Source organism: Triturus cristatus, chromosome 4_2 (assembly GCF_964204655.1).
Source record: "Triturus cristatus chromosome 4_2, aTriCri1.1, whole genome shotgun sequence".
NCBI lineage: Eukaryota > Metazoa > Chordata > Amphibia > Caudata > Salamandridae > Triturus > Triturus cristatus.
Window position 1 is genome coordinate 729,144,605 of NC_140586.1, and position 17,799 is coordinate 729,162,403.

Below are 17,799 nucleotides of genomic sequence, written 5' to 3' on the forward strand. Positions count from 1 at the left end.
AAGCAGGGGAGCCCACTATAGCTAAAGAAGACCCTCAACAGGACCCACAGACAGAAGGCACAGAAGTCGCAAGAGGACCTCCTAGCAGCTCACCAATTCTTGGAGCCCGAAAATCTCTGGACAAGAGTCAACAAGCTTTGGCAGCGACAATGCGATGACTTGCACAGGGGTGCTGTTCCAGCGGTACTGACGATGGATCCTGGCCTCAAACTCGGTAAGAAGACAGTGCATGCCTCAAGGGAGTTTCAGAACTACCACCTGTGTTGCTGAACCTTTTGGAGTCCATTTTATGTCAGGAGCAGCAGACCAGTCAGCTTTGTTGTGGTGCCTGCAGATGCAGGGGAGTGACTCCTTCAGTCCAAGGGAGATTCCTTCGGGTGTCTTGGATGTCACATAGGCCTGGAGAAGAACATGTATGGAGCACAGGCGCGGACGACGAAAAAGACTGGCAGGATGACAATACTAGGAGCAGCAGGAGCTTCCCAGATGCAGTCGCGGCTCCCAAAGCGAAGTCCAACGAAGTCCAAAGTGCCCAGATGGTTGAAAATTAAGTGGTTTTGGATCTGAATCTTGCACCTTGGCAAATCTGAAGAGCCATCCACATGTAAGCCCTTAAGTACCCAAAGGAAAGGGTTGAGACGATGCAGGGGTTCCTCCCAGAGGAGGGGCCGGACAGAGGGAAGGATACTCCCATGTCCTTTGTCCAATTTCGCGCCACAGTGGGCTCCCTGAACTGGTTCCAACTAGAGTATGCAAGGAGGGCACCAAATGTGCCCTTCAAAGCAGTCTGGTGGTGCTGGCAAGCACCTCCATTCCAGCTGAATACACTAAGTCCTGTCTGGGAGGTGGCCACACCTACCTGTGACAGGAAACTTTTTGTTCCACCTTCCCCCCTACTCGAGCCTGGCTCAGCAGCAGGAGGGCAGAATCATGTCTGTGGTCGGCAGGAGCACTAGCTTGCTGTTAGACCCTGAAAGGCTGGTACAGGGAATACCCAGTAAATGGCATCCTACATCAAACACTGGAATCGGTGTTGGGGGGGGGGGGGGGGGGGGGGGTTGGGTAGGATTCCAATATGTTTGATACCTAACATGACCAGTTTCGGTGCAGCCAATACATAGTTAGACATCTAGTAATTGACTTGATGTCCACTATATGTATAAAATGGCTGACCACACTTAGAAAGCCGGGAGAATTTACTCCTAGGTTTGTAGAGGGTGTCCTGCTCAGGCAGGGCACCCTCACAATTAAAACCAAGCACCCTGCCTTCAGGTATGAAAGGCCTACCTTGGGGTGACTTATAGATTTTAAGTGAAGTGACCTTGGATATAAGGAAACATATCTGTTGTGAGGTGTGCTAGCACCAGCTCACACAGGCTGCAATGGCAGGCCTGTGGTCACAGTTTGAGTAGTCTCAGATGGGCGGCATAATAAATACATGCTGCAGCCCATGGGACACCCCTGGTGTACCCGTGTCTTGGGTACCACACAACCATATACTAGGGACTTAGAAGGGTACACCAGTAGCCAGTTGGGAAGGTTCCATAGTACTTACCATAGTCCAATTTAGAGAGAAAGCACAGTGTCTGGGGTCCAGATTAGCAGGATCCAAGTCAGACTAGTCCAAAACACACTGACTCCAGGCAAAAAGTGGGGGTAACCATGCTGGAAGGATCCTACCTTCCAACACCTTTGGTAACACTTTTTCTGGTGGATACAGTATCTGCCTCTGGATTCCTCACTGGTCTCCCATATCAGGCGCTCAGAAGATATACAGAGAATTCCATTTGGAGTAGAAACACATAAATTCGCACTCTTCACCAATGATGTCATCCTTACATTGGGACACCCATCTTGATCCTTAGGAGACCTACTTAAACAACTGATAGAATTTGAACGGCTGGCAGGGTATAAAATTAATGAGGCAAAATCAGAGATTCTAAATCGGTCGTTATCCCCGAACGAGGTAAACATTTTGTGCAACATGTATGTTAATTATCTAGGAGTTAGAACTACATTGCACATACAGAATTTGTATATAGCAAACTACCCCTTTCTCCTGAACGAGATACGCTGAGACCTAAATAGATAGGCCCCCTATTCCTATCCTGGATAGGGCGAATTAATGTAATGAAGATGAATGTCCTTACTAGAGTTCTCTACCATTTCCAGGTGTTACCAATCCAGATAAAGGAAGGATCTTTGCATCTTGAGAAAATGCAGTCAGTAGATTTATTTGGAAGGTTATCCATTTAAATTTGTTGCCACACGAGAAAAAAAAGTTTGAGAATGTCGTGCCACCTTATCGTCTCAGAAGGGCCACATCTATAAGATATGTGCAATACTACTAATAAATAAAGCTAATCCTAAATAGATTTGACAAAATAAGAGGGATAAGGCGATTGCTAGAGAAATCACACACAATCAAGAAATTTGCTACAAGTTGCTTTATGTATGGCATTACGACCCAACTAAAGTGCGCAGAATGCATCCAACTGCCAACCCCATGTGCTGTCAACAATGCAGGTGGAGGAGCTCACCGATTCATGTTTGGTGGGAATGCTCCGGTTTACAGCAAAGCTGGAAGGAGATAGCAGGGGCACTTAAGGAGATTTTGGGGTACCCCCCTCCAGCACACACTTGACGTGTTCCTGTTGGGATTACAGCAACCAGACCTTCGATACTTTACCAAAACCAACAATACTATACAGTGTAATTGCCCGGGAGAAGCCAGCTAGCATGAACCCTATGGTGGAAAACAAAGGATCCAACCTGTATCTTTCATTGGTATGGCTGTCTGTGGATATAGTTGCCGAGCAATGTGAGGGAGGGACATATGAGAGTTGATGGAATCTGGGGCCTACTAGTGTACTTTTTATGATGGGAATATTCCAGCCCAGTCTTCTCACCAAGATTAACTGCAGCTCATTAGATGGGGTGCATAGTTGACTACTTCTAGATATATAAAATGATTTGAATTATGTTTTGAACGGACTAATCCATGTTAAACTTTGTACAGTATAATTTTCGACTAATTTAACTAAAGATTGACACTATCTGGATTGAATGGGATGGGTTGGGTATGAGAGGGGGTTAAATCTGTTATGTTGGGAATGTTCTCTTGTTTATTTCTTTTGTTTTCTCATTTAATAAATACTGTTGGAGGAAAGTATGCATTAACGTTACGAAGCATCTAAATACTGTTGTAATGTACAATCCGCAAATATGCCATGTCAATGTAAATGTCAATACAGTTTTGCTTTAAAAAAAACAAAACACTGTATAACTGGAAATATATATGGCCTACCTAGATTTTCTTTCCATGCCTGCTGCTTTGATATTTGTTAGTTTCCTAAAAGTTTTAAATCTACTCAAATCACAAAAGGAAACCTGGCCTGTACTGCAGTATTGCTTCTTTGCTGCAATTTTGCAAGCAAACCGGTACCTGTCCTGGTCTGTTGATGTATGAACTGCGTTGCAAACATACTTTCTGCCAACAGTCTTTAGTTGTTTATGGACATGTTTTTGCAGTGCTCCGTACATCGCTTCTACAGAGTGTTTGCTCTGAGCACTATTTTGTAGTTCATCCTTTCACAATTTAAAGGTATTATCGAAAAATGTTGTTGTGGTGGAGCATGAATATCACAACTCTGTTACACCAACCAGTAAAATCCAGTCAGTGGTGTGTGAGTGAGCCGAAATCAGCCAGCTAAAGATAAGTGGTTGGGCCAGGTGTAGTCTGTTGTTTTAATTATATTGCTGGCACGTTTGTTAAATTGAGTGTTTTTTCAGCCTTCTCCAGAATACACCAACTGCCACTATCTATGCAAGCTCTGTCAAGTGCACATTGAAAACATCCAAGGAGCCCACAAGCATATAAAGGAGAAGCGCCACAAGAAGAACATTACGGTAATAATGTAGCTCTTGGCATACGTGCCACTGTTTAATAAGAAATTATTGTGCAGGTTGTAATTGAGGAACAGTGGGTAATTTGCAACCATTGTGTTTGAGTGCATTTGTTTAATGTGTTCCTCACAACTGTGCTTTTCCACACCAGTTTCATGGTAAGATTATTTAGAACAATTATAATTATTCACCCATATTGGCAACATTTGTCCTCGTTGCCAATTTCTTTGTGGCAGTTAAAAAAAAAAACTCAAAAGCTGACTGTTAGACTCCTCTTTTCATGACTATGCTCCTTATGAATCCCACCCCCCCTCCCCCCCGTTTTTTTCTGCCTCACCTTGATCCCTAATTTTTGGGATCCTGGTGTAAGTTTTTGTAATTTTTAGCACTGGTTAGTTAACAATAAACATCTGATATTTCAGTGTAAGAAGCTACCCTTCAGGGCGGTCATGTGCTGCACAAAAGCACTTCCTATGATCGTAATCCGCTCTGTCTGGGCTGCGTTAGTTGGTATATAATTGGTCTGGCTGCTATCTGGCCTCTATGAATGGGCATGGGGTCAAGGGGAAAACATCCTGTATGTGGGTGGGATGTTTTGGGCCTCACTGTCGGTCTCCCTGCCAAGTACCAAGCTTCAAGGGTAGACTAACACAGCTTGGTAATCATTACAGTATTTTCTAATGGATCGTTTTATCACGCCTTTCTGGTTACTTCTTTGAGCTCTGCAGCAGACCCTCACTATTTGGGACCATGTTTCAAAATATTATTTACAACTCGGCTCAAGAAGGCAGTCAATCAGCTTCCTTAGTGCTGCCAGCACTGTTTGAAATTTCATGGTTGGGATTCTTGTCAGGATTTTGTAGTGCGCTGTCTCGGGAGTGGGCTGTTTCCATGATTTTCATAGCTGCAAGAAATATATTGAGTGTACTGTAAACAGATTTGGGCAGCCTTGACAAAGTAGCCTCCGTCCTAGAAAGTGGTTTATAATGCCCATTTAATATTTAGGCCCCACAATTTGTTTTCAATACAATCATGTTGGAGAAAGTACGTCAGTGCCTATCCATAAGTATTTCGGAGGCCATTTCTCCAGAGCTTCTCAGAGCAAAAAGGTGGTATTACTGATATTTATCTCATTCCATGGATTTCATTGCTGGCTTTTAGGTCAAGCCTACTGGACAGTGCATGCCATGTCTGTTACGAGGCATATTGTGGCTCACCAGGAACATGGAGGAGCTTGTAGTTCGCCCATTGCATTACATTGGTTGACTTTGTCTTTCTCATTTGCCTACTCATTATTGGTTTCCCAGCTTGTCAATCTTGTCTTTTTCCCTCCTATGGAACATTTACAATCTCTTCATCTAAAGTTCTACATCTCCTACATTTACATACCCTTTACCTCAAATCACTTCTTTGGCTGGTTGTGTACTAAGCCATATATACGTCTGCTTTTAATGCTTTAGAGGATGGGAGTGATAAGCTGAAGAGTCACTAAGATGATCCCACACTCTCAAAAGCTCTGATTGTATAGTGTTAAACAAACAGCGTGTCAAAGGCAATATGTTTTATGTTTGCTTTGTGCATGTACGCAGTCATCATCCAAAATACACTGTATCCAGGGAGATATTGACATGTCAAGCTGAGAAGGGAAATTTATTGAAACAGTTCTCATGTTGATCGCAGATCCAAATGATCAGCACAAATGAAGTATGTGAACAATCACATCTTGGATTCAGAAAATGATAATTTGGTGGCTCTGTTAGCTGTTCAACAAAAAGTTGATAAACTGACATTTATGTGCTGAATAATGCCCAAAACCTAGAAGGAGGCACAAAAGTCAAGTTTTTTAGTCTCCGCTTTCCTGCTAGGGATGGTGAGATAGTCATCCACCATTATGAGAAGAGTATATCCAAAAGGGCAAAGATTCACCTGTAATACAGAGTGCACAGTGTAAACGTACAAAAAACATTCTGATCAAATCAATTCATAATCATTGAAAGACTAATTTTGATTTCTTAAGTTGGAAGCTAGTTTGAAAAAAAACATATGCAAGGTCTTGCACAAGCTCATAATATTGTGCGCGCAGAGTTTCTGCGAAGTGCAAACAGAACTTTTTGGTGGTAGTAATTCGTTAAGGTTTCCTTCCACAGAATTTACAGCTGCTTTCTTTTGAACTGTTTGATATTTCTTACACTGTCGTACATACATAGAGTGTTTAATATTTTTTTTTTTTTTTAAATTTATGACATAATAAGCTGTGTTAGTTCATTTTAATGTTATCCCAAGGGAAACATGGAGGTCCAGGGCAAACTGAAAAATAATAAAATTGCCAATAGATTATGTAAAGCCCAGTATAAATGTAACTTTTCCAAAACTTCTTTTTTCCATTTATACCAACATTCTGCATTGGCATATGAGCATTTTCTCACCCTTTGTTCCTAATGCAACGCTGGTCAGACTGTCTGTTTAATACAGGTAAGAGAACTGCAGCGTAGAAACTAACATAAACATTTGTTCATTCACTTGTCCCTTTGAATAAGCTTTGACAGTCAATAGGTCTTGCCTTTCAGTGGCCTTACTCAAAATTTTAGTATTGCCAATGCTTTTTTACCAGTGATTTTCTACATTGGCAACCTTTTTAAAAATGCGTTTGCTGATGTAGAACAATATAGGTAAAAACAAACAAATACAAAAATACTTCACTATGCCCACATAAGCATCATGATGTGGCACTATTTCTTTTTTTTCCTTTTTATCTTTTAATTTACCAGTCTAAATTAAAAGAAAATGCGGTGAAGAAAATTAAAGAGAAAGGAGCTGCTCTTTAATAAAATGCAGTTGCCAGTCCCTCTAAAAACGAGAAAAAATATATATATTTTTTCTTCTTGAAAGCACATGACGAGGGAGCAACATCAGAGTGAGTTGAAAGGGGAAGTAGCTCAAAAGGGAGAGCTCATGAACGCAGATGCGCTCCCATGGCGTAAGCAAAGACCTGACGCAAAGCTCACTCTAATTATTTTCATTGCCCACAATAGGTTTTTAACAACAGACTGCTTGACGCTGTCTGTTGGCAAGACCTAAAAATCACATTATGTACTGTGCCTTTGTTTTCATGTTTGTGCAGTCCTAAGACCTTGAAAAAAAGTGTATGAAATTACCTGTTGCAGACTTTGCTATTCTTAATAGTAGGTTGGGAAAACTTTACACTGTGGCCTCTTTTCACGTGGTATTGCTCCTCTGTTCACCACTATTGGAGAATAAAACACATTGGCATCCTCTGTTTCCAAATCACAAAGACTTGTGAATCAGCAGAAGGGAAACAGTGTCATTCTTATGAGCAGCTCAGCAGGAAGAAATATTCTCCCAATCTAGGACATTTTTACTCTTTACAATTGCCAATCATGATGTGGATTCACCATAATGAGGCAAAATGCTGTCACACACACTGTCTAGCACATAACATATCAAATGTCTGTCCTGTGGACTGAGCCAACGTGAATGACTATTGCGTAAAAGACAATAAGTAAAGGAGGCCAAACCCTTTCCCACTCTGTCATGTGGACTGAGCGAAAGATAAATGACACTGTGATAAAACATTAGTTAAAGGGGCCCAGCTTAAAGCCCCTATAGGTATGTATTAATTTATGGCTGTATAGGTTGGAACTCCCATCACACCTCACCTCGGGCAACTCCACTGGCAACCCGTACAGAAAAGATGCCTATTCAAGCTGCTGACCCACTCACACAAGGCTCTACACTCCCAAGGACCAGCATACATTAACCACCGCCAGAACTTTCACCAATCAATCAGGATTTATAAAGCCCAGCTAATCTCTCGATAGGGGATCCAGGTGGTTGCAGGCCCATGAGGCTTATTTGAACAGCCAGCTCTTGAGGTCCATTTGGAATTCATGCAGTCAGGTTATGATCCGGAGGTGCGTGGCGAGGCTGGTCCAGGTCTTTGCTGCCATGTGGGAGAAGAAGTGTCTTCAACTTCTGCTTCGGTAGATACAGGGAGTATGGGCAAGTGAAAGGGAGGCACACCACCTTTTCTTCCTAAGTTTCCAGCCCATATACTTTCCAAGTACCCTGACACCTACAATATCTAAGAATAGACTTAAATATTGTTGGGGCATATTTGCTTATGCAGATATGCCCTCACCTGTGATATAGTGCACTCTTCCTTAGAGCTGTAAGGCCTGCTAGAGGGGCGACTTGCCTATACTTTAGGCTGTGCTTGTTGGCATCGCACACAGGCAGTGTGTCATGTCGACTTTGTCGTTTACCCCTTCACCAAGGCATGCAACCTGCAGGGACAGTGGCGTTGGTGAGGGGCTCCTAGTGGACCATCTTCAGTTCCCATGCCCTAGTTACCAAGGGTTCCATTTACCAAGGACTTACAGGGGGCTGAAGTTGCCAATTGTGGAACAGTTTTAGGGAAGAAGCACTGGCTGAGGTGACGTGGTTGGCAGGGACCCTGTGCGCAACAATCGAAACCACATCATTTTCCAGGCAAAGAGTGGGGGATAACAGTGTCAAAAGATGCACTTTCTCACAAGGAGACTCAGGTTAGAGGTTGAAAAGCAGATCAAGATGGTAGATGAAACCGAAAGAAGGGATGTCTTGTGATACAAGCCCCTCATTAACATCCGTTACTCACCCAAACCACTCAACCTTGGAAGAGCACCAAAAATCAGAGGTGACCCAAACTCCACTATCGCCAGTGAAACATTTAATCTTTAGAAATCCTCAAGAACATCTAACGGTGATGTAGTGGTGGTTTGCTAAGCTATTAAGCGTTGTGTTGGACAGGCTGAAAATAAAAATAAAAAGGGGTTTAGGTTCATACAGAAGCGACACAGAATTAATTTATAATGTATGCTAAGAAGTAAATGCCCTCAAGTGTTATGCTGTAAAGAAGGAACAAGTGGATCATGTTTCATAGTGTTTGTAAAAATCAATAATTTTTTTTTTTTCACCCAACTTGTCCCCACCCCACGCACACCGCAGGCCACATGCTAGACTCCACCTTCACCTCCATGGACAACATCCGGTATAGCCACTCCTTGCAATTTACCTAGACTGACCATTCCATTGTCCACTTTAACATCCCCAGCTCACGGGCCTCCTTCCCCTTTCTGCCCAACATCCCCTACCGTATCTGGAGTAAAGTCTAAAAGTACACATGGATCAACGCCCTCAACACCACCCACCCCATCTCCTCTAACAACCTAGAACAGACTGTCAGAAGCTTCAACAGTTGACTCACCACTCTGACAACATCGTCGCTCCCGTCGGCAACAACACCCACAGAAGGTCCACCAAGCAAGCTAGCTGGGACACTGAAGACCTGTGAACCATTAAACGACACTGTAAACAACTGGAAAGGAGATGCACACCAGCAAGGACAGGGATGACAGGACCGCCTTCAAGACCGCCCTCTACCAGACAGTTGAGAGAATCGAAGAAAAAAGCCTTACCCTCATGCATCAAATCAAGCTCCAATAACCACAAAGAACTCTTCAACGTCATCAAAGATTCTCCAATCCCTCAGCTGCAAAAAACATTACCCTTGCACAGGAACTCTGCAACAACCTTGCAAACGTCTCCAACAACAAGATCTCCAACATCTGCAGACGCTTCAAACCCCAGTCCAAAGTCACCATCTTCTTCAAGCAACACAATGACCCCGCTACCAACACCACAGACTAACCTAATTGAGACAGCTTGCCCCACAGGACTCCGCCTCCATCATGAACTTGGTCCACTCAGGAGCCCCAACCGACCCATGCTCTCACCATGTGAAACCAGAATTGGCCATGTACTCACCTCCTTGTTCAACACTTCAGTTGCCACGGCCACCTTCCCTGAGTACTGGAAACATGAAGAAGTCAACGCCCTACTAAAGACACCATTGGCAGACTTCAGCAAACTCAACCACTACCAACTGATCTCCCTCCTCCAGGCCAAAGCATTAGAAAAAGCCATCAACCAATAACTCTCCTCACATCTGGAACGAAGCCTCCTACTCTACTCCTCCCAATCCGAATTCATCAGCAACTTCAGCACTGGGACAGTCCTCATCATGTCTACCAATGACATCCAAACCCTCCTCGACAGAGGAGAGACAGCAGCTATGATCCTCCGAGACCTGTCATCCGCCTACGATATGGTCTCCAACCACACACTCATCGCAAGGCTGCCAACATAGGCATCCACAAGAATCAAAAAAAGATAAGACTTTTGAGGGATATATTCTTCAATTTTATCTCTACAATAATATCTCAATTATTATTGGACTTTGGTTTTTCTTTAACCACTCATATTCAATTTGGTCAATTATATCAAACACATTTAGAATGTAGAATCAGTTTTTAATTCATTTTGTGGGGTATACATTCCATGATTATTCATATTTTCAAAATAAAACACACTGTCCTCATATATTCTCTTATCCTACGCAGACGGCCCTCGTATATTCTTTTTTGGTCTCGCTTAGTGATGCAGCGCTTGCGCTGCTCACCTTGGCAAGGTCTATTGTTGTCGACTTAGTTTGGAAGGGGGACAGAACATGTGCACGCGTACAAAGGACAGCAGTTGTGAACGCGTACGACGGCGTTAGCACAACTTGCAGAACAGGAGATGTGCACGCGTATGGCTGGCGCTGCATTAACGTGCCTCCTGCTGCCTTGCTCAACAACTCCCCGGACAGGAAATGGGCGCGCGTACGGCTGGCACCGTGTTAATACGCCTCCTTCTTGATTGCTGAACTGAGAGGATTTTACATGTGCACGCGACAGCCTACATGGCGTTGCCACAGTGTGGGCTTCCTAGCTAAACAAGGACAGGAGATATGCACGTGCCAGCTTACACCGTGCGTCGTGTTAATACACCTCCTGCTCCTGTTGTATTGCTGAACAACTGAGAGGACTTCACATGTGCACGTTACAGCCTATGGCGCGTTGCCACGGTGTGGGCTTCCTTGCTAAACAAGGACAGGAGATATGCATGCGCCAGCTTACACCGCGCGCCGTGTTAATACGCCTCCTGCTTTTTTCCTGAACAACTCGGAGCGCTGCACATATGTACCTGACAGCTACGGCGCATTACCGCCTAGTGCTTCCTTGCTGCACAAATCAATAAATAGGGGGTATGCATGCGCCAGCTTACGCCTCACATGTCCTACTTTCTTGCTTATACGCATACAGGAACGTTTTAATACAAGTGACTTTACATGTGCATGCAACAGCTTATGGCGCGTTGCCACAGTGTGTGAGCTTCCTTGCTAAACGAAGACAAGATATATGCATGCGCCAACACTTTGCCGACACCCTAGGGCATACCTTAAATCTTCAAAACACTGGATGCTTCTCAGCATTCACCACCTCCATACTCCGAGCCACCTCTAACAACAATACACTGCCTGCCATCAGCCACTCTTCTAACTCCTTATAGTATTAGCCCAGCCATTATAAACCCGTACAAAGCCACAATAGATTTCAAACACAAAGCACATATATTATTCCTTATATTGCCTATAATTTGCAATCTACTGCTAAACTTAGCCACAATGGATAAAAAAAAAAACCTATCCAGTTTACGGACTTTCGCCTCACTAAAACACTTCGGGCTGTTGCTGTAACCAACTCCGTTTTTAGCTAACACTCAGCTACACCGCATTTGCAACAGCAAACCAACAACTCCGCTACAAATTAACACAAGCCCAAAGCCTTTGTTTACTACAAGCCATATACTTACTTGTTATTTGTTAAAAATACTTACTGTTTATTGTACTACTTCAATGCTGGCCCTTTAAAGCTGCTCGGCTCCCCGCACATAATATCTGCATGCATAGAAACACAACATTGTGCACGCGTATGGCGTCCTCAACAAAACTTTAAACACAAAAAATATATACGAGTACAGCTAGCGGCGCATTAACACAACTGTTCCTTGCTTCCTCACACGCATACTATTATTCACCCGCACAATACTCTTTTGCACACGCAATACTTTTAAAAGCAGTTTCTCACATATAACATTTTTCCGCTGCATATCACGAACTATTTTTTCCCAACAAGCACCCCCGATCTCCAACCGCCCGCATACACCCCCGCTCTCTACAACAATAATTCTCCAACTGTTTGCCGGCCAACTACTCTATTAACAAGCTCTTTCTGCTTTGCGCTTTACTTTACCCCTCCCTACTGAACCTTTACATACTACAAGCCATAAACTTACTCATTATTGTTACAGATAACTTACTGTTTATTGTACTATTCCAATGCTGGTCCTCCAAAGCTCCTTGGGTCTATGCACATAATATCTACGTGCATACAAACACGGCGTTATGCACGCGTATGGCGTCTTCAACTAAACTCCAAAACAGGAAACGTGCACGAGTACGGCTGGCGGCGTAATAATGCCTGTTCCTTGCTTGCTCGCACGCGCTCTGCCAATAACCCACAAATACTCCTATGCGCGCACAAAGCATTTAAAAAAGTTTCTCACATATTACCTTTTGCCTTTGCAAACCACGAGCAATTTTGTTTTTCCATGCACCCACTTTTATAACCACCCACATATGCCCCCTCTTACTACCAAAACCCGCCAAACTCTTAGCAGCCATCTAACTACTAACAAGCTGTTCCTGCTTTCGCCTTACTTTACTCATTCTACTTATTAAAGAGTAAACGCTTGCCAATTATCCAAGTCCAGTCATAAGTGTACCTTCTGTTCTTATCCCTACTACCGCATTCACCTGTACAATTTTTTTCTTACATATAATACTTTTTTGCAAAGTTCCTTGCAACTAACCTTTTACCACGGCATACGAACAAACATATTTTTACATACTCCCAAAATACCTTACAGCTATACCGCCCCCCACACAAACTTTTATATTGAGTGCACATAGCCTAAACTAAGTAGCCACACTTAGCCTCCAATGTCCGCATATAAAGCACCACTCACAAACAACAATAATGGAGCAAATTATTTAATCAGCCCTCCAATTTCCCAAACAGCTCTTCCTGCTTTGCACCTCTTCCACATTTCTCACCACTCTTAATACGCTCAGCTCACTCACAACAATAACCTGCCAAACTTTTAGCCCTCCCTCTAATCTACCAACAAGCCCTTACTGCTTTTGCTTTACTTGCCCATCCCTACTAATTAACAAATGAACGCTTCCCCATTTTCCAAAGCTACTCCTACCTGTACCCTTTGTTATAATCCCTACTACAACATTCACTTACACAGTATTTCTTCTTACGCACAATCTTTTTTTTACAAGCTTACCTTTTCGCAAGTTAGCTTTTGCCACTGCATGCTAACAAACATTTTTCCTATGTTTTCTATTGATAACACTACCTACTTGGTTAAATATGGCTTTAACAAAAAAATTAACATATTATTCCATTATTATTCAATACACCAAAAACACTAACTTTTCCAAATGCGAGACCTATTGCATTGCAAATGCTTGTTTTCATTGGGACCGTCTTAAGTTAGTCCACTTGTAAACTCAATAACCTGATTGCCTAATGTCCATATATTACTCCAGGTTGGTGATCCTCATATAGAAAATCCTTTTCCATTTGTTGTGGACTCCTTTTTTGAAAAAAGTTGACTCTTTCCGGCCAGTTGATTTCCAAGCTCCTCGGGACTATATAAGGATTGTGAATCCTTTAGCTTTAAGGGGATAACGTGACCCTATATCAGTATGTGAGTAATGATACATAAATCTTTACACATCGAAAAGCTCATTGTGTGTGTATATATTCAGTGCAGGTGTGGCACACCAAACCTTATCTCTAGAAGCAGAGGACATAAAACAACATAGCATGCCGATAAGTGCAGAAATCTTGTGGAAAAACAGTCCACCGCAGGCATAGTGCACCTGGTGTGCAGAGGAACCGCTGAGAATATAGACCATGCTGGGACCATCGGGGTGGCGTATAGACAACGTCAGACTACTTTCTGACGTGAAATCACCATAGCCAAGAAATGTGTAGCATATAAAATGTCCATCGTATAAGGGAATCTGTCCCGTAATAACTGACGCACCTCGGATAAATTCCGGTGCGAGTAGGAAGTTAGACGGCATAAACAAAGTAATCAAAGCCAAGTGCAATGCACAAAGCATAAACACGTGTATTCCATATGACGAAAATATACCCTCCAAGTGTAATTATATCCTGGTGTGCAAAAAACATGTGCTAGCAAAACAACATGCAAAATACCTTTGGAGCTCTTTAAACAAAATTAAGGCAAATTTAGAAAACTCGTACTGAGTAGCCATAGGGGTGAAGGAATCGCTGCTTCCAACTAAATTCTTTGGCTCTCCCTATACAGAAAAAAATTATTAATATTAGCAGGAGTGGACCCACGGAAAGCATTGGGAACCTCCTGACAAATGGCAGATGCTATTGAGTGCCCCGCAGTGTGTTGCGTCTTACTCAAGGATGAGGTTATTGTCCACTGGTCTCTTTAGAGTGGCTATCGTCTCGCTCAAACTCGTGGCGTCTTCAATGAGTTAGACGGCGCCATGCCAGCACTCTGCAGATTATAATGTGGCACCCCAGAAATGATGCTCACTATTCTCCGACACGTGTCAGGAAACGCTGGGCTGCCTCAATGTAGTACTAACTACTTGCTGTTATCGGGCGCCATATTGGGACATTAGTCCGCAGCATATATATGTAGTAATTACAGAAGGAATCAAGCCTAGATAGGGGGTGGGTCAAGAAATCTGTCAGGTGTGTGGTTGCCCATCATTATATGTCCTGCTGGGATGTGGCCAACCATCTTGGGCACGCGGAGATATATATTCTTTCAGAAAGTAATCCTGAAACATCAGACTGGTGCTAGTGCACCATCTAGGAGGGAGGGTCACATGTGTCTTATAGTGTAAAATTTGATACTTGTAAATTTGATACTTGTATAGCGCACTACTCACCCGCAAGGGTCTCAAGGCGCTTGTACGAATACCGCTGTGGAACCCATCCTGGCTTTCCCTGTGAGGCGTCCACTCCTGGGCACCCCCAAGGTGGAGTCCAGGCATCCTTAGCGTTGTGGGGCCGTTGTGGAGATTAAGCAAGCTATTGCCCAGAGTTGCAGAGTGGGACTCCATGATTGGAATAGGCACCGAGGCGAGAATTATCAGGTCTGTGGAATTTTTGAGCCCAAGACCCGCCGAGGCGGGGAATTTCGAGGCGGGGAATTGAACCCTGGTCCCGGGCTAGACCTCTGCATCAGGGTCTGCCACTCTAATCATTGAGCCACACTTCTCCACATCTGTATATCTGTGAACTCCCCCCTCTGGTGAAAACTACCATGCGGTTCCCAAAAGGACTGGACCCTAGCCAGCACAATACATATGGTTGGACTCCGGCTTTCATCAAGAACATACAGTGTACATTTAAGTTAATAATGGCATGCAATAATCAGTCGAGAAATTGTAATAAACACGAGGGAACATAACGGAAGCACACCCAAAAACTTAATTACAGATTATGATAAGCTAAACCAATGGTATTGTACCTCATGTACCTCATTTACATCAAGAACTGTTCTCGTAATGTATTATACATTGAGGAGTGCCCACACATTATGTTCATTCATATCGCTGTATGAAATCCTTCAGTCTTTCGAGCTTCTGTTCTTTCAATCAATTCTGCTTTGACTCCTTTTGGTATCACGTAGAGGACTGACCATTTGATGTCATTTTCTGTATGGCCTGATATTTCATAGTGATGAACCATGGGAGCTCCTTGTAGCTTACATCTCACTCGTGACTTATGCTGCAAAATCCTGTTAATAACCGGCTGGGTTGGTTGGCCAATATACACTTTATTGCAAGGGAAAAAAATACAGCATACTACGTTCTTTGTGCTACAGTTAGAAAATACATTTTGATGCCATATTTGCCTATTGGTCAGTACATTTTTACAGTTTTTAGCGGAATTGCAAGCTGTGTAATTACTGCACTTGTAGTGTACTGTTATAGGTGGTAGTCCCAGAATTTGTAGTAAAGAAAATTCTTCTATTTATCTGGCCGTTTTGTCCTGTTTGAAAGCAAATAGAAGTTTTAGGATATTGAAGACGTTGCGAATTTTAAGATAAGAATAAATGAAATTCTTGATTTTGTTGGCCATCTGAGAGAAAGTCAAAACACATGTCAATCAATCAAATCCTTTATTCCATCTTACTCATAAGATCATAAGTGTCAGCGAAATATTTACAATCATGTTTTAAGAAAGACATTATAAAATATAGCTTAAATCTAAATCTTAATAGTGTGCTACCATACAGTTTAAGTAAGAATCAATTTACATAATACAGTATAGGTTATATGAATCATTTTTTAGGTCATCTTATGTGCCAACCTGCTTCCTCTTTTTAGGTCTCGCCTGACCCAGCGCATGCGCTGGTCTGGCGAGTCTTATTGAGAGGGCTCCAAAAAGTGCTACCAGGCTAGCCTAGAGCTACAGTGCATGTGCGGGGGCGCGCGCGCCGCGGTTTACCGCGATTACTTTCACTTTCGCGGCCGCACGGCCACTTTGATGTTTGATCGTGATCACTTTCACTTTCACGGCCGCAGGGCCGCTTGGCATAGCCAATAGGTCTCTCTTTTGGGACTTTATTAGTATTTAGTTATGCAACTGTTGCATGGCTAAATACTGGAGTGTCAGTAACTTAGGTTAATGTTCTAGGTTGTATACACTGCCTCATCGGGGTCAACATGTTTCTCGCTTTAATTGAGGAGTACTCGAGCGATTCTTCAGGACCTAAATTATATTCTATCTACATATAAATCCAGACTGTATTTCTTAGTTAACAGTAAGCATTCTCATATATAGCGGGTGTTTTACCTGCAGCTCGGTCTACCCTATAGACTCCATAGGATAGTACACTGCAGTTCCTGGTAGGCTACGCAAGGAGTTCCTCGCGTTAGACACGCCGAGTCCGTGTCGCCAGCAGACCTACCCCGCACTACCAGGACTGGGTGTGCGGGGTAGGTCTGCTGGCGGCACGGACTCGGCGTGTCTAACGCGAGTGTACTATCCTATGGAGTCTATAGAGTAGACCGAGCTGCAGGTGAAACACCCGCTATATATGAGAATGCTTACTGTTAACTAAGAAATACTGACACTCCACCTCACAATTTTTAATTAGGCGAGGAGGCTTCATAATAAATTGATTGAGACAGCACTCCCCCCCCCCCCCTATTTTAATTAGTAACTACCACATTTTTTTCATCTACATCAATAAAGAGCCCCACACTCCCACCTCACCTAACGGCTGTATTGGATAAAAAGATCTCCATAAGAGTGCTCCCTAAACAAGAGCCCGTCGGGTATTGCACCAGCCGACTCGACGTAGGAGTAGCCCGATGATGTTACATTACATCCTGAAGGGTACGTGATTCACGACATCCTGATGGTTGTGTGAAGGTTCCAATATCCAAACACTCAACTCCTCTGATCATTACATGGTCCATCCCATCCACTTTTAGGAACAGCTTTGTCACATTTCCATGACGTTTATTTTGGGCATACCTAGCTGGACCTCTCTCTCAAAAGCCCACTTCGCCCCCCCTCTTGTTTCTTTGTCCCATAAAGACAAGAAATCGTCTGCAGCGCTCTTGTTTGAAAGGAGCAGGAAGTGGAGTTATCTGCGGCCTGTGAATTCCTGTCATTCCTGCACCTCTCCCGCCGTCTGCCCGAGCCCTCCCAGCAGGAGCAGCGCACACAGAGCGAGAGACCCTTTTGAAATCGGAGCTCTCTGTGTACCGAGCCACTGCGGGCTGTGACGGGCATAATCCGGGGCAGAGCAGCGGCTCTTGGTGCCTGGGAGCGGACCACCGTGGAGGAGGCATCTCTGTGGCTGCAG

The 17,799-nt window shown here is 43.5% G+C and overlaps 1 protein-coding gene across 2 annotated transcripts in view; it reads left to right on the forward strand.

The window, feature by feature from the left end:
• TUT4 (terminal uridylyl transferase 4) overlaps positions 1-17,799 on the forward strand; it is a 1,269,543-nt gene that overhangs the window by 183,651 nt on the left and 1,068,093 nt on the right. For both annotated transcript variants that reach the window (XM_085602613.1, XM_085602614.1), the window contains exon 5: positions 3,793-3,909. In XM_085602613.1, coding sequence (XP_085458739.1) covers positions 3,793-3,909 — 117 coding nt within the window. The remainder of the gene's footprint in view (positions 1-3,792; positions 3,910-17,799) is intronic.